We start from the raw sequence: 25,436 nt of genomic DNA on the forward strand, positions 1-25,436 counted from the left end.
ATAGAATATAAAAATAGGGAGGTATTGCTTCAGTTGTACAAGGTATTGGTGAGACCGCACCTGGAATACTGCATACAGTTTTGGTGTCCATACTTAAGAAAAGACATACTTGCTCTCGAGTCAGTACAAAGAAGGCTCACTCGGTTAATCCCGGGGATGAGGGGATGGACATATGAGGAGAGGTTGAGTAGATTGGGACTCTACTCATTGGAGTTCAGAAGAATGAGAGGCGATCTTATTGAAACATATAAGATTGTGAAGGGGTTGGATCGGGTGGATGCGGGGAGGATGTTCCCGATGATGGGTGAAACTAGAACTAGGGGGCATAGTCTTAGAATAAGGGGCTGCTCTTTCAAAACTGAGATGAGGAGGAACTACTTCACTCAGAGGGTGGTAGGTCCATGGAATATGCTGCCCCAAAAAGCTGTAGAAGCTACATCATTACATAAATTTAAAACAGAAATAGACAGTTTCCTAGAAGTAAAGGGAATTAAGGGTTACGGGGAGCGGGCAGGAATTTGGACATAAGTCTAGGTTCGGATCGGACATGGCCCTGTGGGTAGCGGAGCGGGCCCAGGGGCCGTGTAGCCTGACCCTGCTCCTAGTTCGTGTGTCTAATTCTGTTAGATTCAGGAGATGGTTCTGTGATAGTAGATTGGCGGTTAGGATCAGATCAGCCATGATCTTATTGAATGGCGGAGCAGGCTCGAGGGGCCGATTGGCCTACTCCTGCTCCTATTTCTTATGTTCTTATGTTCTTAAAACTGTGCACAGTACTCCAGGTGTGATCTAATCAGAGCCCTGCACAATTGTAGCAAGACTTCCTTACTCTTATACTCCAACCCTTTAGCAATAAAGGCCAACATGCCATTTGCCTTCCTAATTGCTTGCTGTACCTGCATGCTAACTCTCTGTGTTTCCTGTAGGAGGACACCTAAATCTCTCTGAACACCAACATTTACTAGTTTCTCACCATTTAAAAAATATTCTGTTTTTCTATTCTTCCTACCAAAGTGAATAACCTCACACTTCCCCACATTATACTCCATCTGCCACCTTATTGCCCACTCACTTAACCTGTCTATATCCCTTTGCAGGCTCTTTGCGTCCTCCTCACATCTTACTTTCCCACCTAGCTTTGTATCGTCAGCAAAATTGGATACATTGCACTCGGTCCCTTCATCTAAGTCATTTAATATAGATTGTAAATAGCTGCGGCCCCAGCACTGATCCTTGCGGCACCCCACTAGTTATAGCCTGCCGACCTGAAAAAGTCCCATTTATTCCTACTCACACTTTTTTGTCCATTAATCAATCCTCAATCCATGCTAATACCTTACCCCCCAACCCCATGTGCCCGTATCTTGCTTAACAACCTTTTATGTGGCACCTTATCGAATGCCTTTTGGAAATCTAACTAGAAGGAAAAATCTCACTTAAATCGGCACCATTTCTTGTGGCAGTATGCTTCTTGTATGGCTTAATTCATCACCTCAAATTACGCCCACCAGAAGTAGAGAGACGGACGGGTTTAGGGAGGGAATTCCAGAGCTTAGGGCCTTGGCAGCTGAAGGCACGGCCACCAATGGTGGAGCAATTAAAATCGGGGATGCTCAAGAGGCCAGATTAGAGGAACGCTGAGATCTCGGAGGCTTGTGGGACTGGAGGAGATTACAGAGATAGGGAGGGGCGAGGCCATGGAAGGATTTGAAAACAAGGATGAGAATTTTAAAATCTGTAACCATCACCACTTCATCCTAGTGTCATACAGCCCAAAGTACTCTCTCCAGACGCAACTCAAGTTTGGAAAAGCTATCGGGTTGTTTCATAGTATGAAAATTTCACACTTCCACTGTTGGGCTTTACATAAGTTTGAGTGACTATTATTGTTGCTTTATGGCACTGAGTGATAGTGAGGTGAAGGCCAGCGGTGGCACACTATCCCAAGGTATTCCTTTATTATTTGCTTGGTATTGTAGAGCTAGTTCTGGAACACATTCCTCCACCTCCCCCAGTAATCTTTGTTTCCTGTTTTGCAGAAGATGCTGCTGTGACTCTCAGAAAGTAGATACTTTTCATAAAACCAAATGCATTGTCTTGAATTATAAAGGATAGTGTTCACTTTCCGATCTAAGAGAAAACGATTTTTATCAAGCCGCTAAATTTTCAGTGAAACCTCAGGCGTCCTTGCCCTTTTATGAATTTATTGACTATTGGCTGACTATGCATATCCTGGTTAATGTAGACTTACTCCTATTCATTATTTATGTAAGCTTTATTGAAACAAATATTGATTGTGGTGTATGTATAGAATAACTGTTCCTAATGCAGACAGTATAGTAGATTTTTATATTTTAGGTATTAGTAACTGGATACGCCTATAATTATGTGATATTGATGATTTGACTTGTGTGGCTGTCTTGATTTTTGGGTGTGAGTAGTCAGCTCAAGCTCTGACACAATGAGATTGTGCATAGAATCCGGGGTACTGGAGCTTCCCGGTACCAGTGTACAAGCCCAGCTTTGTTTTGTGTTAAAACGAGAAACCGTGGCATCTTTTATATAAATCAGGCGTTCTAGTGGATCAGCACAGTGCCATTTCAAATTTGAACCCTTGGGTTTGAATCTAAACCAGAGTGATCGAATGAAAGTCTCATTTTTTGGGCGGGCCGGGGCTAAGACACTCTGCCTTGGCACCACAAGTAGCAACAATGGCACCCCCAAAACAAGGTAGGAAAGGCCCTAGGCACCCTCATCCAAGCACTTGCTCTTGGACCACTGCCAGCATTATATACTGATCCTCCCAAGTATGTACCACTATCTCAAGTATGTACAAATATTCCAGCACATTCAGTCTTATTTACTGCAAGTTCAAAAGATATGAAGAACATCTCCAACGTCCCAGCTAATCTGCAGACCACTATACAACTTTAGGTATGGTGAGGGAAGAGATTGTGAAAATCACTTGTTTCAGTGATTCAGATGGATGTTAATGATCACATGGCACTATTCAAAGAACGAGGAGTTCTCCTGGTGCCCTGGCTAATATTCCTCCCTCAGTTGTGCCTCCCTGCCGCCCCCCTTCCCAAAATAACTGGTCATTCTTCTCGCCGTTGTTTGTAGGATCTTGCCGTGTGAAAAGCGGCTACTCTATTTGTCCACATAATTTGCTGCACTTATGTAACGTATTGTATGTGTAACCGTTTGAGACATATCCATCCGCTGCTGAAACCCTCATTCATGCCTTTGTCACCCCCAGACACAACTATTCCAATACTCTTCAGGCTGTCCTCCCATTCTTCTGCCCTCCATAAACTTCGGCTTATCCAAAACTCTTCTGCCTGTATCCTATCCCGCACATAGTGCCACTCACCCATCACCTCTGTCCTTGCTGACCTACATTGGATCCCAGTTCCTCAACACCCTCAATCTCACTCTCCTGTGCAAATCCCTTTATGACCTTACCCCTCCCTATCTTTGTAACCTCCTGCAGCCCTTCAACGCTCCATAACTCTGATACATCCATTCCCTCCTGGTGCCACGCAATTGGTGGCCTTACCTTCAGCTGTCTAGGCCACATGCTCTGAAATTTATTCCTTAAAGTTCTCCGCCTCTCCCCCTCTCTCTGCACCTTTAAGACTTCTTTAACACCCTCCTCTTTGACCAAGCTTTAGGCTAACCCTTCTAATATCTCCTTCTTTGGCTTGGCATCCAATTTTGTCTGATTTATGCTTCTGTGAAATGCTGTGGAACATTTTTCTACGTTAAAGGCATTATATAAATGCAAGTCTCCAGTAATCAATTGGGCATAAAGCAATGAACACACCTGTGGTATAAAATCTGATTATTCAGTCTTAAAACCAGTTCCAAATAGGCATGGGTCCATAGTACAAATCACCCCTATTTTGGCATTAAATTGGCCATCTCACTCAGAGAGATCAAATGGCTGGTGTGGAAAATGGAAAGATGTCGCACTGGTACTCTTCTGAAGTTCGGGATAGGACATATTGTTGGGGCATATTAGAGGGAGCTTTACTCCGAGTTTAATCTGCACTGTACCTCATCTAGGGTTGCTTAATATTGATACTGGGTGCTCAAAATGAAAAGCGGTCCATTTCTTGGCACTAAAATCCCTCCCTTGATGACCACAACCTTTACAAAAAGGAAGGAAATTCAAGAATGCCTGTCTGTATCTGTACCTAGATGCTGTTCTGAAGGTGATCACTTGACTGCAACAGGGACTATAGTTGAGAAGTATTTCATTGGCTGTGAAGCACTTCAGGACCTCCTGAGGTCATGAAAGGCGCTGTATAAATGCGAGTTCTTTCTTTCTCGACTGCTGACTGAACTAACTGTTTGAGTTCTTTTGAATTTAGGTGGTAGAATTGAGCAGTTATGGCTACAGACTCTCCTCGCCGTCCCAGCCGCTGTACTGGTGGAATCATGGTCCGACATCAGGCAGTCACGTAAGGAATACATTTATTTGACCTCTTTAACACTGAATACAATTGCTGCTTCTTAAGTGAAATATCAGTTTTGCTGTAATATTTTAATATTGGCAAACTCTCATCAAAATAAGGCAATTCGAAGAGATTTTGTACAACACTTGCTCACTTAAGTTCAATGGTCTGGAATTTGCAGTCAACGGGGAAGCGACGGCGATCGCTGCTGACCTTGAAGAAAGCCGCCCACAAAGATCTTGTGATCTCTGTGGCAAAAACTTTAGGTTTCTTGACGTTAAATTGATTGTAGCACTGTCACAAGGGGATTCCTAGTGTACAGCAGCAGTGATGACATCAAGCTGTCTAAGCAGCTAGATGACATCATTGAAGAATTCTCGCAGACAGCAAACCAGGAAATAAAAACCACTGATTATCATTAACTTTTTTAATTTTTTACAGTGAGCGAAATAAAGATTGGGACATACACCTGGGGTTAAGGTAGAAGCTGAAATATCATAAACAAACTTCAAAAAATTTTTTTTTTTATTGTTTTAAAAATCTAGTAATTTTCTATCATAAAGAGAAATTTGACATTTCACAAATATAAAATTCATTTTTCAGGGCCAGAACGATTGTTCAGCAGTCAATGCACCGTTAAAACCCCAGTTACATCTATTCCAACAAGGCTTAACTTTTACTGGGGTATTTAACAGTGTAATTAGATCGGAAAAGCTTAAGCTTTCGTCAGTTCTACTGATTTCACTGATTGCAGGCTATGGGGAGTTCCACAGCGCAGTCTGTGTCGGAGCAGGGAATGACTGACTGCAACTTCAGGATTTCCGCATTTATCTGTGCATGCGCTACATCCTGAAGTTACGGTCAGTTTCAGAGGAGTAATGACGGCGAACGCTGACAGTTCACCGTCATTACTACCGCAAAATCCGGGCCAATATTTTTACTTTCGGACAAGAAAATGCTTCCTCTGTAGTTCTGGTAGAAATGTTCCAGAGGTCTAGTTTTGGTTGCGTAACTGTGTTATTCGCAATTTATTGGTGATTAATCAGTAAAATGGGTGCTCTGCAAGCCTTGTAAACACTTTCATTGTGTAATTAAGCAAGTCTTTGTACCAAGGCTGCCAAAACTGACGTTAAATAGTTAGGGGCTTTCAATACAACATTTGTGGTGCAATGTTTAACTTTAGTCTTGGAGAGGAAACCCCCAGCGTTGTGAGCGGATTAATCTATTTACACAGTAAGTGAACCTGACTGCGTAATGTGTAATTAGCCAAGTGGTGACTTTTATGTCCACAAGTACACATCATGTATCATATCTCATGGTTATTAATATGGCTGCTTGCATTGTTAGAAGTGTAAGAAAGCTTTCACATAACAGGGAAATACCACGTGAATCACTGGGCCCTACACAGCACATTTTGAATAAACAGCCTGGTCTTGAAACTTGTATACCTATTAATTTTAAATAAATATTGCAAAATACAATATGCGCATGACAGTGTATGAAATTATGGGAGGACGTTATCTATAAAATAAGTTCCACTTCCAGTTTGTAAAAGTCACACAGTCACCGAGTTGAGTTCAAAAGAGCTTCCACAGGGAGTCTGTAATAAGTGGCTGTGGGTATGCCTTCTGAGATCTGGTGGCACCTGCAGGCCTGTGCGATCAAAGTCAAGTTCTCATGCGTGGCTCAGCCTTCCATGTGTGGACCAGGATTGCCCTGGAGTAGCCAGGAATTGAAGATTAATCTCCTGGGAGCAAACCCGGGAGAAAAATTGTAGGGGCATTAAAAAAACGTGCGTATTTTTCAATTTCTTTGAGCACTTTTATTTATTAGTTATTGGAGTTGGGGAAAAATGGCTGTTTTACTGGGTGGGGGTGGGGGGTGCAGTTAGAGGCAGGAGGTCATGTGATGAAACCGCCGAGAATAAATCCAACCCGAGTTGGCAACTCTAATGTGGACTGGTGGTCCATGAAGTTGGATAAAATATCAGGGCGGATGCATGCCTCATAGCAGCAAAGGGCATGAAGGAGTAACGATTGAGTTCAGGTTAACAAAGCCACGCCCCCCCCTTGGTGTGGAACAAGGTATCACCTTTGCACAGCTAATCAGCGGCGCAAGTTCCAGCATCATCTTTGAACTTCCAATAGGCATTGGTGGATCAAGTTTAAACTTTTTACATAGGGATGCAATTTGTATTTTCCATAAATAGTGGATGTGTTTGCTGGCCATGAATCTGGAGAGCGCACAGTAATCGCAACAATATGGGAATTGTACTCTGATGTGTATCGTCCCCCTGTGGGTATCTTGCTAATGCTGCAGCTCTCATGGTTTATCAAGCTGGAAAGTAACTGCTTGGTGGTTGCAACTAACGTGCTTTCTATTAGAGACTAAAGAGACACACTTCACCATTGTTCTTGGGATGAAGCTTCCATTCACATCCAGAGTTCTTGGGCCTGGTTTTACCTTCATAAAATCATAGAATAGTACAGCCATTCGGCCCATTGAGTCTGCGCTGACTCTTTCAAAGAACAATCCAGTTAGTCCCACTCCCCCTGCTCTTTCCCCATCCCTGCAATTTTTTCTCCTTCAAGTATTTATCCAATTCCCTTTTGAAGGCTATTATTGAATCTGTATCCGCCATCCTATCAGGCAGTGCATTCCAAATCCTAACCACTCGTTACGTAAAAAAGTTTTTCCTCATGTCGCCTCTGGTTCTTTTGCCAATCACCTTAAATCTGTGCCCTCTGGTTATCAACCCTTCCGCCATTGGAAACAGTTTCTCTTTACGTATTTACTCTATCTAAACCCTTCATGATTTTAAACACCTCTATCAAATCTCCTATTGGCCTTCTCTGCTCCAAGGAGAACAACCCCAGCTTCTCCAGTCTATCCACGTAACTGTAATCCGTTATCCCTATCGATATTGTGCATCTCAGTAGCTTGTCTGCATACTCAAGTGTGGCATCTTACTTCAACAATAACTCTAAAAGCAGAGACAATAAAGGGCATCATACATAATGCTTAAGCTCTGGATGAATACAGTCTTTCCAGCAGTCCATTATAAGCAGCTCTCATCTTTATCTCCTCCTGTCTTCTGAAGTCGCAAGGAAATGAATATGAGGTGCCTTAATTGTTACATTCAGCACACGCTGAACTTGCAACTCACACGGTTCCTAATATGCATCCAATTTTATTTAGCTGTAAATCCAAATCTTTAGCACATTCTGGCAATTCTTTTTGGTTGACTTGTGAACATCTGTATAATTTAACCATGAATACCTGAAAATGGATGACAACATTCACTTTTATCAATGGCACGCCCAGCAGCTAATTCAATCCTGTGATTGAGACAATGCTACATTATCATCTAGGGATATTTATCATGGAGATGGTGACCAACTTATGCTTTCTAACATTGCTACTGGCGCCAAAAATTGGTAAATGCAGCAAAATTGTTCTGTAGATAATTGCTGTCAAATTCACGGCTATCAAAACACTGTGTCAACTGTGGCTCAGTTGGTAGCACACTCGCCTCTGAGTCAGAAGGTTGTGGGTTCGAGTCCCACTCCAGGGACTTGTGCACATAAAGCTAGGCTGACACTTCAGTGCAGTGCTGAGGGAGTGCTGCACTGTCGGAGGTGCTGTATTTCGGATGAGATGTTAAACCGAAGCCCCTTCTGCTCTCTCAGGTGGATGTAAAAGATTCCATGGCACTATTTCGAAGAAGCCAGGGGAGTTATCCCTGGTGTCCTGGCCAATATTTATCCCTCAATCAACATCACTAAAACAGATTATCTGATCATTATCATATTGCTGTTTGTGGGACCTTGCTGTGCGCAAATTGGCTGCCGTGTTCCCCACATTACAACTGTGACAACACTTCAAAAAAAAAGTACTTCATTGACTGTAAAGTGCTTTGAGACGTCCGGTGGTCGTGAAAGGCGCTATATAAATGCAAGTCTTTTTCTTTTTCTTTCTCCAGCAAACTCGCTGACAGTTTTTTGCTTTGTAGATCAGGAGGTCATCCTGCCCGCCCCCCTGTGCCCCGGATGACCATAGAAAAAATGCGTGGGGGAGAAATGTAGCTGGAATTTTAGGAGCAGTCCCTTCAAAAGGTGAAATAGGGGCTGCAAGCTCTGGCATTGTACATGCATTTGAAAGGCGGATTCTTCCTCGCCGCAGAACACACATGCAGTGTTCATAAAGTGCCTCAGGAACTTATTGTAAGCCACTGTGCTGTGCAACACTCTCATCCCAGGTCCCCAGTGGTGCCAGGGTGGATTCCCGAAGACAGGGTATGTTCGTCTTCGGCGATTTGCAGACTGATCCACCACAGGGTATCTGGGCAGGAGACAAGGGCGTGGAAATGGAGAGTGTTCAGCATCAAATTGTGCTGGAAGTCCCATCGTACTGTGCGGAATGGAACGGCAGGGAAGGAATTTCGAAAGAAGGCTCAGCTGGCGAGGTGGAGGTTCCCGAGGGAGTTGTTTGGGCCTCACACCGATGAGCAGCTCCGTCTGAACGGAGGCAAGATCGGATGGAACTGCTCCACGAACCTGAGCCTCCTCAATGCATCGCACTGAGTCAGGACCCAACGCAAACTTTGATTCCTGGATGGCTATGGCCACAAGATGGACAAGATATCCGAGCGGCTAATGTCTCTGGTCATGGATTTTTGTTGCACTATAGTGTGAGTGTAGCCCAAATCCAATATTTAGTCCATTTATTTCCTACGGTTCAGCTAGCCCTGGATGGTCTGATTATGGGAATTTGTTTCCTGCTCAGATGGTAAGCAGCACAGTAAGTCTTTGTGCAGTAATCCAGTTTAGACCTGTGCATTCCTGCCACAGGTTTTTCCATGATTCATCTTTTACATGCTATTTTGTGAGCCAATGAATGTTTGTATTCTGATGTCTCGAGGATCATAATTTAGCACCTGTAGTTTTTCCAAGTCATGGAAAGTTTTTGCCACTCACTAGTCATTGACTCCCCTTGAATTTTGAATAATCCAATTGATTCTTACCGCAGGACTCTCGTCTGATTTTCTTGTTCAACACTTTATGTAAAGCTGGACATACCTAAACTAATTTGGCAGGGGGATGGGCACCAGGATGTACCATTAGAAGGGAGAAACAAAGTACACAAAGGATTGGGAGAGACAGATAGCACTAGAGTAAGAAATAGTATGGTATTAATAATAATAATAATAATAATAATAATAATCAACTTTATTGTCATTGTTAGTGCACAAGTGCAGTACAACGAAATGTAGGCTTGCGGCTCCCGAGAGTGTACATTTTGATTAAGACATTTAACATTCAACATTCATTTGGCTTGTAATACATAAACATAAACATAATAAAGTGCATTGGCAGATGTGCAGGCTTTAGAGTTTATTTGTAGAGTTCAGTAGGATGACAGCCCTGGGAAAGAAGCTGTTCCTAAATCTGGTCGTTCGGGTGCGAATGCATCTGTAGCGTCTCCCAGATGGCAGGGGGGCGAACAATCTGTGGCTGGGGTGGGTAGGGTCTTTGATGATGGTCAGTGACCTCCGTAAACAGCGTTTCTGGTAGATGTTCTCTATGGTCGGTAGCCGGGTGCTGGTAATGCGTTGGGCAGTTTTGACTACCCGCTGCAGGGCTTTCCGGTCATAGGAGCTACAGCTGCCATACCACACTGTGATACAGTTCGTCAGGATGCTCTCTATTGTGCAGCGGTAAAAGTTAGAGAGGATCAGGGGTGACAGGTTACATCCCTTCAGCCTCCTTAGGAAATATAGGCGCTGCTGGGCATTCTTCACCAAAGAGGAGGTATTGAGGGACCAGGAGAGGCCTTCCGTGATGTGGACTCCGAGGAACTTAAAGCTGTCCACCCTTTCCACCACAGCCCCATGGATGTGGATGGGGGTGTGACTTCCGCCTTTAGACTTCCTGAAGTCCACAATGATTTCCTTGGTTTTCTTGATGTTAAGGGCCAGGTTGTTATCGGCGCACCACTTCACGAGATGCTGGACCTCCTCCCTGTAGGCTGACTCATCATTGTTGGTGATCTGGCCTACCACCGTGGTATCATCTGCAAACTTGATGATGGTGTTGGAACCATGAACAGCCACACAGTCGTGGGTGAAGAGGGAGTAGAGGAGGGGGCTCAGCACACAACCTTGTGGGGCCCCCGTGTTCAGGGTCGGGGGGAGGTGTGGCTACCTAATTTGACAGACTGGGGTCAGACTAATAGAGAATACAAGAAGGTCTAAGATAGGTTTAAAGTGCATGTGTGTAAACGCACGAAGCATGGTAAATAAGGTTGGTGAGCTGCAGGTGCAAATAGCCACATGGGAACATGATAACGGAGACCTGGCTCAAAAAAGGGCAGGATTGGGTTTTAAATATTCCTGGATATAATGTGTTCAGGAAAGATAGGGAAGGAAAGAAAGGAGGTGGGGTGGCAGTATTGGTTAAGGAGAATGTTACAGTGCTGGAGAGAGAGGATATCCTGGAGGGGTCAAGGACAGAATCTATTTGGTTAGAATTAAGAACTAATAGAGGTGCCATTACACTACTAGGTGTATTCTACAGGCCGCCAACTAGTGGGAAGGATACAGAGGAGCAAATTTGCAGGGAAATTACAGAGCGGTGCAAGAACTATAGAGTAGTGATAATGGGGGACTTCAACTATCCTAATATAGACTGGGATAGTAATGTAAAGGACAGAGAGGGGGAAGAATTTCTGAAGTGTGATCAGGAGAACTTTCTTGATCAGTACGTTTCCGGTCCAACGAGGAAGAAGGCATTGCTGGATCTGGTTCTGGGGAATGAGGTGGGGCAAGTGGAGCAAGTGTCAGTAGGGGAACATTTAGGGAACAGTGATCATAGTATCATAAGGTTTAGATTAGCTATGGAAAAGGACAGGGAGCAATCTAGAATAAAAATACTTAATTGAAGGAACGCCAATTTCAGTGGGTTGAGAACGGATCTGGCCCGGGTAAATTGGAATCAAAGATTGGCAAGTAAAACTGTAATAGAACAATGGGCTGCCTTTAAAGAGGAAATTATTTCGGGTACAGTTGAGGTGCATTCCCACGAGGGGGAAAGGTAGGGCGACCAAAGTCAGAGCTCCCTGGATGACGAAAGTGATGGAGAGTAAGATGAAGCAGAAAAAGAGCGCGTATGACAGATGTCAGGTTGAGAATACAAGTGAGAATCAGGCTGAATATATAAAGTTCAGAAGGGAAGTGAAAAAGAAAATAATAGGGGCACAGAGAGAGTATGAGAGTAGATTGGCAGCTGACATAAAAGAGAATTCAAAAGTCTTCTATAGGTATATAAATAGTAAACGGGTAGTAAGAGGCGGGGTGGGGCCGATTAGGGACCCAAAAGTAGACCTACGTGTGGAGGCAGAGGGCATGGCTGAGGTACGTAATAAGTACTTTGCATCTGTCTTCACCAAGGAAGAAGATGCTGCCAAAGTCATAGTGAAAGAGGAGGTAGTGGAGATACTGGATGGGATCAAAAAAGAGGAGGTACTAGAAAGGCTGGCTGAATGGGACCGGATGGGATGCATCCTAGGATGCTGAGGGAAGTTAAGGTGGAAATCACGGAGGTATGGCCATAATTTTCCAATCCTCCTTAGATACAGGGGCGGTGCCAGAGGATTGGAGAATTGCAAATGTTACACCCTTGTTCAAAAAAGGGTGTAAAGATTAAACCCAGCAACTAGAGGCCAGTCAATTTAACCTTGGTAATGAGGAAGCTTTTAGAAACGATAATCAGGGACAAAATTAACAATCACTTGGATAAGTGTGGATTAATTAAGGAAAGCCAGCACGGATTCGTTAAGGCAAATTGTGTTTAACTAACTTGATCGAGTTTTTTGATGAGGTAGCAGAGAGGGTTGATGAGGGCAATGCGGTTGATGTGGTGTACATGGACTTCCAAAAGGCATTTGATAAAGTGCCACATAATAGGCTTGCCAGCAAAGTTGAAGCCCATGGAATAAAAGGGACAGTGGCAGCACGGATACGAAATTGACTAAGTGACAGGAAGCAGAGTAGTGGTGAATGGCTGTTTTTCGGACTGGAGGAGGGTATTCAGTGGTGTTCCCAGGGGTCGGTACTAGGACCACTGCTTTTCTTGATATATATTAATGACTTGGACTTGGGTGTACAGGGCACGATTTCAAAATTTGCAGATGACACAAAACTTGGAAGTATAGTGAACAGTGGGGATAATAGTGATAGACTTCAAGAAGACATAGACAGGCTGGTGAAATGGGCGGATGAAATTTAACGCAGAAAAGTGTGAAGTGATGCATTTTGGTAGGAAGAACGAGGAGAGGCAATATAAACTAAAGGGTACAATCCTAAAGGGGGTGCATGAACAGAGAGACCTGGGGGTATATGTGCACAAATCGTTAAAGGTGGCAGGGTAGGTTGAGAAAGCAGTTAAAAAAGCAGCGAGTGGCTATGACCTGGAATTCACTGCCTGAAAGGGTGGTGGAGGCAGACTCAATCATGGCTTTCAAAAGGCAAATTGGATAAGTACCTGAAGGAAAAAAATTTGCAGGGCTACAGGGAAAGGGCGAGGGAGTGAGACTAGCTGAAGTGCTCTTGAAGAGAGCCGGCATGGGCTCGACTGGCCGAATGGCCTCCTTCTGTGCTGTAACCATTCTGTAGCAGCAGTTGATCTTTCTGGCCAATAGCTAGTGTATTCTACAACTTCATCACTGCCTTCTATTCTCTGAATCCTGAAATTGGACAGACTTTGCTGCTTTTCTCTGCCACCATTTTATCTATCCCACTTGAATAGCATGTGCTATTGCGTCAGTGTGAACAGGCAAACGCAGTTACAGGACAGTGGGTGCGGTGTCTATGGTCTGCTACAGCACACACAGTGAGACAGCTAATGCTAAACTGAGCAAATACAGGTAGACTATCCTTTATCCGAAAACCTCGGGACCAGCCGAGTTTCGGATAAAGGAGAATTTCGGATTTCGGAAGGTGGGTCGGCGGGGGTCGGCGGGGGGTCGTGCGCACGACTTACGCTGACGCTCAGCGTAAGTCAGTCGGGGTTGTCGGGGCCGGCGGCTGGCGGGGTCGGCGGTTGTCGGGGCTGGCGGGGTCCGCGGGGGGGTCGGCGGTTGTCGGGGCTGGCGGGGTCGGCGGTTGTCGGGGCCGGGGGGGTCGGCGGTTGTCGGGGCCGGCGGTTGTCGCGGCTGGCGGGGTCGGCGGTTGTCGGGGGGGTCGGCGGGGGGTCGTGCGCACGACTTACCCTTTATCCGAACTTCCGCAACCGGAACCCTCTAAAAACCGAAGGTTTTTTCGTTCAGCGTAAGTCGTACGCACGACTTACGCTGAACGAAAAAACCTTCGGTTTTTAGAGGGTTTCGGTTTTCGGAAGTCCGGATAAAGGGTAGTCTACCTGTAGTAAATTATGGTCGCAAGGCCCCATCTCACCATTGTTGTATCACAGCTCCGATATGATATGTAACAGGAGTTTGTCCTATTTAATTTGTGCAGATATGCCCAAGCCTTGTGTATGTGTGGGCTGCTTAGGTGCTTTCCATGGAGCCTTGGGGACCACATTTAAAGTTTAAATCCATGTTCCATTAATTTGCACACATCTCAAGTTGCTGATGCTCACAGATCTTGGTGCTCTCAGTGAGGACTTACTGACCAATTAGGGAACGATGCTAAGAGCAGCCCTTTCCAAACCTCCAGGCCCATAAAATTAAAAAAAATATATATATATTAGCGCAAATAGGACTAAATTGTGAGGATGCGGGGCAGAATGCCAGGGCATGGGCTCTGCATGTGGCTCATGGGTCATAGTTTGGACACTTCTGAATTAGGGGATAATCAGCCAGTAGGCATTCCACATTGCCAGTCACCGATCCCTGCTACAAAGGTATGTTGGGGGATTTGGCAGGACTGTGATATCCGCACCACCCCCACCCCATCTGTTGGTCAAATCAAATCGCCTGCTAACACTTTAGACTAATGCATGAAGAATGGTCACTTGAGAGGGGTGTTGGAGGACAGTTGGAGCTTGTGGAACCATACCCCTGCAAGAGTCAGTGCTTTTAGGAGAGGAGGAGAGAAGAAGAACAACAGAGTTATGCTGCTACAGCATTGGTACATGATGTAGTATTTTGATTGGAATCATCGTATAATCAACCCAAAATAAAGTGATGAATCTGTCTGGAAAATATCCACTTACTGGCTGTAGATTAGGGTTTCCAACCCTCCAGAATTGGCCTGGAGTCTCCAAGAATTGAAGATGAATGATTCTAATGATTCTAAGCCATGGTTGTGTGATTCTAAGGTAGTCTTGAGTTCTATAGTGAAATGTTTGTGTGTTTATTTTCAGGGAGCAGTCATACATGGAGAGCGTTGTCACCTTTCTGCAAGATGTAGTCCCGCAGGTAAGTGACACAAGTGTGTAAATCTGTCTGCCAGCTCCACTTACAGAATCCTTTCTGTGCTGTACTGCACATGCAACAGAGTTCCAACTGCAACTGTTGGATCTCTAAAGTAAAATTAGAAAATGCTGGAAATCCACATCAAGTCTATCAGCATCTGAAAAGAGAGAAGATGGGTTAACGTTTTGCGCAGAGACTCCTTGATAGGACTGACGCCATTAAGTTGTCTTTACATGCTGTGTATTTCCAGCATTTTCTGTTTTTTTACTTAAGATTCCCAGAAACTCTCTTTTTCCCACTGACATTAAAGTCTTGAAATTATGCTATGCGAATACAGTCTACATAGAATTTCATAGAATGTACAGCACAGAAACAGGCCATTCGGCCCAACAGATCTATGCCGGTGTTTATGCTCCACATGAGAGCCTCCTCCCACCCCTTGTCCTCGCCCTACCAGAGTATCCTTCTATTCCTACTCCCTCATGTGTTTATCTAGCTTCCCCTGAAATGCATCAGTACTATTCGCCTCAACAACTCCTTATGGTAGTGAGTTCCACATTCTAACCACTCTTTGGGTGAAGAAGTTTCTCTTTTGGATTTATTCGTGACTATCTAATATTTATGGCCTGTAGTTTTGGTCTCCTCCACAAGTAGAAACAGCTTCTCTACGTCTACCCTATCAAACCTTTTCATAATCTAAAAGCCTTCTATCAGGTCACCCCTCGGCCTTCTCTTTTCTAGAGAAAAGAGCCCCAGCCTGTTCAATCCTTCCTGATAGGTATAACCTCTCAGTTCCGGTATCATCTACTCAGTCTACTCCTCTTAATTTGAAATTGTTTAATTTAAATTAACTGTTAATCTGAACTGAAATTGCTTAATTTGTTTTACTCCATCGTTCAAACATTTATCAAGCAGAAAATAACTTTGAATTAACAGTATACAGGAAATGAGTTATCCGGAGGCGAACCGTCTGGCAAGCTGGAGCCACCGGCAAAAATCAGGAGCCGTTTTTTATTCTTTTCGTTTCTTTTCTTTGCTTTTTTTGAACAGTCAAGCTGTGCAAGGTCTGTAGCTAAGCAACAACTTCAGCTAGCGATGCTACAGAGACACTTGCCAACTGTTTAGAGGCTGTTGCTAAGCAACAGGGTTTGTTGATTCATACGGAGATGAAAATCTCCGTATGTTTCAACATTAGCTCTGGAGTGTACGGCAGTTTGGAGTGTACGGCAGCAGCTCGGTCCCGTCGGTGCCGGATAGCACAAAGTTTCCTGTAGTTTATAAGTGTATGAACGCTTAATACATTCATATGGAATTTCCTTGTCTGCTCTTTTAACAGGTGCATTAAGTCGTTAAAAGAGCAGACCAAGACATTTTGATGCAAATGGTTTAAGCATTTGTACATCAGATGCAAAGCATTTAATGTGCATTATAAAAATGAACAGCCTCAATAAGGCTGAAGGAAAGGTCTAGGGTAGTGCATCCGTTGACCGTTCCCTTCAATATTGGAGTTCCTACATTACAGGAAACTTTGTTATATCCGGCACCGACGGGACCGAGCTGTTGCCGATCTATCAAAACTGCCGGACCAACAAAGTTAATGTTGAAGCATACGGAGTTCATCTCCGTATCTGACAACAAACACCATTGCTTAGCAACAGCTTCAAACAGTCGGCCCGTACCTTGGAAGCGTCTCTGTAGCTTAGCAACAGCTTCAGAGAGACTTTCCAAAGCCTGACTGTTGGAAAAAAAAGCCACGAGAAGAATAACAACCTAACAGAACGGCTCCTGATTTCTGCCGGTAGATCGAGGTTTCCGGACATACAACCTCCGGATAAACCAAAGTCTCCTGTATTTGGGTTTGCTGCCCATGCTGTTTGCTCTATTAATAGTGCAACAACAGGAAGTTAAGAGTAGCATCTTAGGGTCAAGAGTAGGAATTTATCTGTGGGAGCTCCCCCCAGTGGCTTAGTGAATAAAGGCACTGCCTGGTACAGTGCTAATCCATATAAACCAAATAGCCCCACTGATTAATTCCTGGTTTGTTCCTTGTTTAAAATATATCCTTGGGATGGGGGTGAGGCTGACAAGGCAGCACTTACTGCCCATCCCTAGTTGCTCCGTGGACATTAAGAATCAACTGCATAGTATGAGACTGGAGTCACATGTAGGCCAGAACAAGAGGTGGCAGATCCTTTCCTGAAGAATATTAATAAACCAGTTAAATTTTTACAGCAATCCGGCAGCTTTCACGGTCATTTTTTCCGGCGCCAGATTTATTGAATTCAATTGCACAAATTGCTATGGTGGGATTTGAACTCGTCACCTCTGTGTAGCTACCCCAGTGCCAGAACCACTATGCTACCATGCTGCTGTGTTACCTGATCTCATCAGGGTGGTGGCAGGAATAAGAACATAAGAAATAGGAGCAGGAGTAGGCCGTACGGCCCCTCGAGCCTGCTCCGGCATTCCCTAAGATCATGGCTGATCATCGACCTCAACTCCACTTTCCCGCCCGATTTCCATATCCCTTGATTCCCCTAGAGTCCAAAAATCTATCTATCTCAGCCTTGAATATACTCAAAGACTCAGCATTCACAGCCCTCTGGGGCAGAGAACTCCAAAGATTCACAAACCTCTGAGTGAAGAAATTCCTCCTCATCTCAGTCTTAAATGGCCGACCCCTTATCCTGAGACTATGCCCCCTAGTTCTAGACACTCCAGCCAGGGGAAACAGCCTCTCAGCATCTACCCAGTCAATCCCCTTCAGAATCTTGTATGTTTCAATGAGATCACCTCTCATTCTTCTAAACTCCAGAGAGTATAGGCCCATTCTACACAATCTCTCATCATAGGACAATGCTCTCATCCCAGGAATCAATCTAGTGAACCTTTGTTGCACTGCCTCCAAGGCAAGTATATCCTTCCTTAGATAAGGAGACCAAAACTGTACACAGTACTCCAGGTGTGGTCTCACGAAGGCCCTGTACAATTGTAGCAAGACTTCCTTACTCTTATACTCCAACCCCCTTGCAATAAAGGCCAACATGCTATTTGCCTTCCTTATTGTTTGCTGTACCTACATGCTAGCTTTCTGTGTTTCTTACACAAGGACACCCAAATCTCTCTGAACACCAACATTTGAAAGTTTCTCACCATTTAAAAAATATTCTGTTTTTCAATTCTTCCTACCAAAGTGAATAACCACACATTTCCCTACATTATATTCCATCTGCCACCTTACTGCCCACTGTCTTTCTATATCCCTTTGCAGATTCTTTGGCCTAGAAATTCGGTTTGAGTCCGCCAGGGCTTTAGCGCCCGAAATTTTGCGCCCGCCATAATTGCCGCTGCACCCGCCTAAAATTCAGTTGCCCCGGGCCCAGACGGCGGCGGGCGCTAATGGAGGGTTTTAGCGCCTCGCTATGGGCGTTGAATGCAGGTTTCAGGCGCTAATCCCCCGCTGCGGCACCCGATGCGGTGCGACAGGCTGGGGTACTGCAGGCCTCCTCCTTCGCTTAAGGAGGAGCTGCGTGCAGCCGACAGCTGACCGGTGGATTCCCCCGACAAATGAGCCCGGCACCTCGGAGAAGTGCCGGGCTCGCGGGACACACACATCAGTGCCGCGGGGGGGTGGTGCAGGAGTCCGGGGAGGGAGGTGCGGGCAGGCGGCCGCCGGGAAAGCGGCCGGCCGCCGCTCCACCTTTATGCGCCGGCCTTACGGTGCTGCAACATCCCGTTCCACAATCGTTGTTTGCGGCTGCCACGGGCGAGGCGGCCGCAACTGAATTTGGCCATCGGGCCGGATTACCACTGCAACCGGGGTGCTGCGCACACCGATGACGTCATCGGTGCCGGCGCAGCGCTACCGGGTAACGCCGATGTTAGGGCCCATCGCAATTTCGGGCACAGCGATACCGCCGGCGCAAGCCACTCCAACGCCCCTAATTGGGCGCTAACCCAACCGAATTTCTAGGCCTTTGTGTTCTCCTCACAGCTTACTGTCCCACCTAGCTATGTATCGCCAGCAAACCTGGATACATTACATGGGTCAATAATATAGATTGTAAATAGCTGAGGCCCCAGCACTGATCCTTGCGGCGCCCCACTAGTTACAGCCTTCCAACCTGAAAAAGACCTGTTTATCCCTACTCTCGATGTTTTCTGTCCGTTAACCAATCCTCTATCCATGCTACTATATTACCCCCAACCCCATGAACCCTTATCTTGTGTAATAACCTTTTACGTGGCACCTTATCGAATGCCTTTTGGAAATCCAAATATATTACATCCACTGGTTCCCCTTTATCTACCTTGCTAGTTGCATCCTGAAAAAACTCTCAAGAAATTTGTCAAACACGATTTCCGTTTCATAAAACCATGTTGACTCTGCCTAATCATGTTATGATTTTCTAAGTGCCCTGATACCACTTCCTTAACAATGGATTCCAGCATTTTCCTGATGACTGATGTCAGGCTAACTGGCCTGTAGTTCCCTGTTTTCTCTCTCCCGCTTTTCTTGACCAGCGGTGTTACATTTGCTACCTTCCAATCTGCTGGGACCATTCTAGAATCTAGGGAATTTTGGAAGATCAAAACCAATGCATCCACTATCTCTGCAGCCACCTCTTTTAGAACTCTAGGATGTAGGCCATTTTGTTGGCTTTTATTCCCATTAGTTTTTCTAGTACTTTTTCTCTACTTATATTAATTACGTTAAGTTCCTCACCCTCATTAGACCCTTGGTTCCCCACCATTTTTGGTATGCTTTTTGTGTCTTCTACTGTGAAGACAGATACAAAATATTTGTTTAATGTTTCTGCCATTTCCTTATTACCCATAATAATTTCTCCTGTCTCAGCCTCTAAGGGACCAATGTTTACTTTTGCTACTCTTCCTTTTTACATACTTGTAGAAGCTCTTACAATCTGCTTTTATATTTCTTGCTAGTTTTCTCTCATTCTATTTTTTCCCTTTTTATCAATTTTTTGGTCATCCTTTGCTGGTTTCTGAAACTCTCCCAATCCTCAGGCTTACTATTATTCTTTGCAACATTATAAGCTTCTTCTTTCAATCTAATGCTAGCCTTAACTTCTTTAGTATTTTTGTTGAGAATTATGAAATATTTCTTTAAATGCTTGCCACTGCTCATCTACCGCCATACCTTTTAATCTATTTTTCCAATCTACCTTAGTCAACTTGTCCCTCATTTATTTAAGTTTAAGACTCTACGTCTTAGGTAAGTCATACTCAAAATTAATGTGAAATTCTATCATATTATGATCACTCTGCCCCAGAGGATCCTTTACTGTGAGATTGCTAATTAACCCTGTCTCATTACACAATACAAGATCTAAAATAGCCTGTTCCCTGGTTGGTTCCATGACATATTGTTCTAGGAAACTGTCCCGAATGCATTCCATGAACTCGCCCTCCAGACTACCATTGCCAATTTGATTTGTCCAGTCTATATGAAGATTAAAGTCCCCCACGATTATTGCATTACCTTTGTTACAAGTTCCTACTATTTCTTGATTAATATTCTGTCCAACTGTACACCTGTTAGGGGGCCTATATACTATTCCCACCAGTGTTTTCTGCCCCTTGTTATTCCTTATCTCCAGCCATACTGATTCTACTTCCTGATCTTCCGAGCCGAGATTCTTTCTCTCTACTGTCATTATTATCAGCCTTTATTATCAGGGCTACCCCCCCTCCTTTTCCATTCTGCCTGTCTTTTCAAAACATCAAGTACCCTGGGGCATTTAGTTCAGAACCTTGGTCACCTTGCAACCACGTCTCTGTAATGGCTATTAGATCAAACCCATTTATCTCTATTTGTGCCAGTAGTTTATCTTGTTACGAATGCTTCGTGCATTCAGATAAAGAGCCTTTAATTTTAATTTTTTACCATTATTCTTTGCTTTGACCTTATTCTCTGCTGCACTGCTACCGTTAAACTCTCTGTCCCTTCCTGTCACACACTGCTTATTTTTACCCAAATCGCTACACTGCTCTATTGCCTTGACCTTTCTCTTTAGATTTCTAAATTTCCCCTCACCTGACCCCCCCCCTTTTTAGTTTAAAGCCCTATCTACAGCTCTAGTTATTCGATTCGCCAGGACGTTGGTCCCAGCCCAGTTTAAGTGGCGCTCGACCCGACGGAACAGCTCCCTCTTTCCCCAGTACTTGTGCCAGTGCCCCATGAATTGAAACCCCTTCTTCTTACACCATTATTTGAGCCATGCATTTAACTTTCTGATCTGCTTGACCCTAGGCCAATTTGCGTGTGGCTTCGGTAACAACCCAGAGATTATTACCTTTGATGTTCAGCTTTTCAATTTTGACCCTAGCTCCTCAGAGCTCCGCAGAGCCTCATTCTTAGTTCTACCTATGTCGTTGGTTCCTACATGGACCACAACAACTGGATACTCCCTGTCCCACTCCAAGTTCTTCTCCAGCCGCGAGGAGATATCCTTAGTCCTGGCACCGGGGCAGGCAACGCAGCCTTCGGGACTCTCTTTCGCGGCTGCAGAGAGCAATATCTATCCCCCTGACTATACTGTCCCCTACCACTACCACATTCCTTCCTTCTCCCCCCCACTTGGATGGCCCCCTGTACAACGGTGCTGTGGTCAGTTTGCCTATCCTCCCTGCAGTCCTTTTCCTCATCCATACAGACAGCAAGTACCTTGTACCTGTTGGACAAGGTCAAGGGCTGAGACTCCTCCATCACTACATCCTGGGTCCCCATACCTTCTTGACTCACGGTCACAACCTCCTGTCCCTGACCACTGACGAACTCTAAAGTACTACTTAACCTAAAGGGTGTTCCTGCCTCCTGGAACAAAGCGTCCAGGTAACTCTCCCCCTCCCTGATGCATCGCAATGTCTGCAGCTCGTACTCCAGCTCAACAATTCTGAGCCGAAGTTCCTCGAGTTGCAGACACTTACTGCAGATGTGGTTGCTCAGGATCGCGATGCTCTCCATAAATTCCCACTTGCTGCAGTTACGACCACCTGCCCTGCCATCTCTAACCTTGTTTTATTTATTAATTAATTAGTTAAAGCTTTTATTCAATCGATATTTTAGTTTTATTGTTTGATTATTTTGTCTAGTTTAAGTTATTAATTTATTTTATCTAGTTTAAGTTATTAATTTAATAAGTACTAGCAAGTTAAAGTTTTTCCGCTCTTAATTTAACCCCCCTTCCCTAGCTTATAGAGCAAAAAAAAGCTGTAATACTCACCAACCAATGACCTACCTGCTCTCCTGTGACGTCACTCTTGATTTTTTTTGTTGTTGTTTTTGAATCGGAGCCTCGCGCTGCCACTGCTTTAATTCAGGTCCGCTCTCAGGCCGCTCTTTATCCTCTCGCCGCTGATGCTACTTTAATTCAGGTCCGCTCTCAGGCCGCTCTTTATCCTCTCGCCGCTGATGCTACTTTAATTCAGGTCTGCTCTCAGGCCGCTCTTTATCCTCTCGCCGCTGATGCTACTTTAATTCAGGTCTGCTCTCAGGCCGCTCTTTATCCTCTCGTCGCTGCCACTGCTTTAATTCAGGTCCGCTCTCAGGCCGCTCTTTATCCTCTCGTTGCTGCCGCTGCTTTAATTCAGGTCTGCTCTCAGGCCGCTCTTAATCCTCTTGCCAATCCCGCTGCTTTAATTCAGCTATGCTCTCGGGCCGCTCTTTATCCTCTCGCCGATCCCGCTGCTTTAATTCAGGTCCGCTCTCAGGCCACTCTTTATCCTCTCGCCACTGCTGCTGCTTTAATTCAGGTCCGCTCTCAGGCCGCTCTTTATCCTCTCGTCGCTGCCGCTGCTTTAATTCAGGTCCGCTCTCAGGCCGCTCTTTATCCTCTCGTCGCTGCTGCTGCTTTAATTCAGGTCTGCTCTCAGGCCGCTCTTTATCCTCTCGTCGCTGCTGCTGCTTTAATTCAGGTCTGCTCTCGGGCCGCTCTTTATCCTCTCGCCACTGCTGCTGCTTTAATTCAGGTCTGCTCTCAGGCCGCTCTTTATCCTCTCGTCGCTGCTTTAATTCAGGTCTGCTCTCGGGCCGCTCTTTATCCTCTCGCCACTGCTGCTGCTTTAATTCAGGTCTGCTCTCAGGCCGCTCTTTATCCTCTCGTCGCTGCTGCTGCTTTAATTCAGGTCTGCTCTCAGGCCGCTCTTTATCCTCTCGCCACTGCTGCTGCTTTAATTCAGGTCTGCTCTCAGGCCGCTCTTTATCCTCTCGTCGCTGCTTTAATTCAGGTCTGCTCTCGGGCCGCTCTTTATCCTCTCGCCACTGCTGCTGCTTTAATTCAGATCTGCTCTCAGGCCGCTCTTTATCCTCTCGTCGCTGCTGCTGCTTTAATTCAGGTCTGCTCTCAGGCCGCTCTTTATCCTCTCGCCACTGCTGCTGCTTTAATTCAGGTCCGCTCTCAGGCCGCTCTTTATCCTCTCGTCGCTGCTGCTGCTTTAATTCAGGTCTGCTCTCGGGCCGCTCTTTATCCTCTCGCCACTGCTGCTGCTTTAATTCAGGTCTGCTCTCAGGCCGCTCTTTATCCTCTCGTCGCTGCTGCTGCTTTAATTCAGGTCTGCTCTCAGGCCGCTCTTTATCCTCTCGCCACTGCTGCTGCTTTAATTCAGGTCTGCTCTCAGGCCGCTCTTTATCCTCTCGTCGCTGCTGCTGCTTTAATTCAGGTCTGCTCTCAGGCCGCTCTTTATCCTCTCGCCACTGCTGCTGCTTTAATTCAGGTCTGCTCTCAGGCCGCTCTTTATCCTCTCGTCGCTGCTTTAATTCAGGTCTGCTCTCAGGCCGCTCTTTATCCTCTCGTCGCTGCTGCTGCTTTAATTCAGGTCTGCTCTCAGGCCGCTCTTTATCCTCTCGTCGCTGCCGCTGCTTTAATTCAGGTCTGCTCTCGGGCTGCTCTTTATCCTCTCGACGCTGCCGCTGCTTTAATTCAGGTCTGCTCTCAGGCCGCTCTTTATCCTCTCGTCGCTGACGCTGCTTTAATTCAGGACCGCTCTCGGGCCGCTCTTTATCCTCTCGCCGCTGCTTTAATTCAGGTCTGCTCTCAGGCCGCTCTTTATCCTCTCGTCGCTGCCGCTGCTTTAATTCAGTTCCGCTCTCAGGCCGCTCTTTATCCTCTCGTCGCTGCCGCTGCTTTAATTCAGGTCCGCTCTCAGGCCGCTCTTTATCCTCTCGTCGCTGCCGCTGCTTTAATTCAGGTCTGCTCTCGGGCCGCTCTTTATCCTCTCGTCGCTGCCGCTGCTTTAATTCAGTTCCGCTCTCAGGCCGCTCTTTATCCTCTCGTCGCTGCCGCTGCTTTAATTCAGGTCCGCTCTCAGGCCGCTCTTTATCCTCTCGTCGCTGCCGCTGCTTTAATTCAGGTCCGCTCTCAGGCCGCTCTTTATCCTCTCGTCGCTGCCGCTGCTTTAATTCAGGCCCGCTCTCAGGCCGCTCTTTATCCACTCGTCGCTGCCGCTGCTTTAATTCAGGTCTGCTCTCAGGCCGCTCTTTATCCTCTCGTCGCTGCCGCTGCTTTAATTCAGGTCTGCTCTCGGGCTGCTCTTTATCCTCTCGTCGCTGCCACTGCTTTAATTCAGGTCTGCTCTCAGGCCGCTCTTTATCCTCTCGTCGCTGCCGCTGCTACTACAACCACACAGCACAATCTCGAGGCTTGCATCTGTTGATACACAAGGTACTCTTCAGGTGAATGCCTCTGGAGGGAGCAGCACTGCTCTCGAAGTTAAGGCTGCCATTGCTAGCAGAGTTGTTAGGTAAATGCAATATTAGAGTGTACTGGGACTGAAATCTATGGCCATGGTGTGTGGTTACTTTATTATTGATCACTGTCGACAGTCTGATAGATGGTAATGTTATTTTTAGTTTTCTTTTCATCAATTTTGTTTTTCCTCTCAGGCTTACACCGGCTCACCTCCAACAGATGAGAAGGAAAAAATAGTCTGGGTCCGTTTTGAAAAAGCTGATATTAATGGTAAATGCAGTACTTGCTTTTCATAGCTATTTTCTCCCATTTACCTGATTTAAGTGATATCACTAGGATTCCTGTAAACCATAGTTTGTGCGTGTGTGCAAAATTACGATACAGTGTAGGTGTTCTTTGTTTCACTAGGATTTCAATCAAGCGTAATGGTGGGTGAGTAGAAATGTTCATCCCAGGACAATTTGAACTGTGAAACACACCCAACAATACAGCTATAGAGCATTTTGAGCTGCAGAAAACAGGACTGCGATTGGTGGTAGTGGTGAAGCAATTTGAGGTGACAAATTAAGAAAATGATACTGGCACAAGATTAAAAGTGTAGTACTGTGGATTAGTGTATCCATTGCGGTGACATTCGGTACTGCAGCTCTTATTTTAATCATGTTTGCTGTCCTTGTTATTCACCCTATACTACTAGTGCTATGGCAAGAAGTTAGAGTAACATCTTGGGGTCAAAAATAAGAATTTACCTTTGGAAACTCCCCTGTTGGCTTAGTGGGTAAAGGCACTGTTTGGTATAGTACTATGCCGTACAGACCTAAAGATCCCATTGTTTGATTCCTGGTCTTGT

At 45.3% G+C, this 25,436-nt stretch overlaps 1 protein-coding gene across 3 annotated transcripts in view; it reads left to right on the forward strand.

Annotated features, from left to right (window-relative positions):
* The window catches only part of bcas3 (BCAS3 microtubule associated cell migration factor), a 1,023,442-nt gene that overhangs the window by 20,198 nt on the left and 977,808 nt on the right, over positions 1 to 25,436 (forward strand). For all 3 annotated transcript variants that reach the window (XM_085964689.1, XM_085964691.1, XM_085964690.1), the window contains exons 2-4: positions 4,377 to 4,466; positions 14,825 to 14,879; positions 24,781 to 24,856. In XM_085964689.1, the coding sequence (XP_085820815.1) occupies positions 4,396 to 4,466; positions 14,825 to 14,879; positions 24,781 to 24,856 (202 nt within the window). In that variant the 5' untranslated portion in view covers positions 4,377 to 4,395. The remainder of the gene's footprint in view (positions 1 to 4,376; positions 4,467 to 14,824; positions 14,880 to 24,780; positions 24,857 to 25,436) is intronic.

This window comes from Somniosus microcephalus, chromosome 22, assembly GCF_052327205.1.
Source record: "Somniosus microcephalus isolate GS21.2 chromosome 22, FLI_Smic_1.0, whole genome shotgun sequence".
In the NCBI taxonomy this organism is placed as follows: Eukaryota; Metazoa; Chordata; class Chondrichthyes; order Squaliformes; family Somniosidae; genus Somniosus; species Somniosus microcephalus.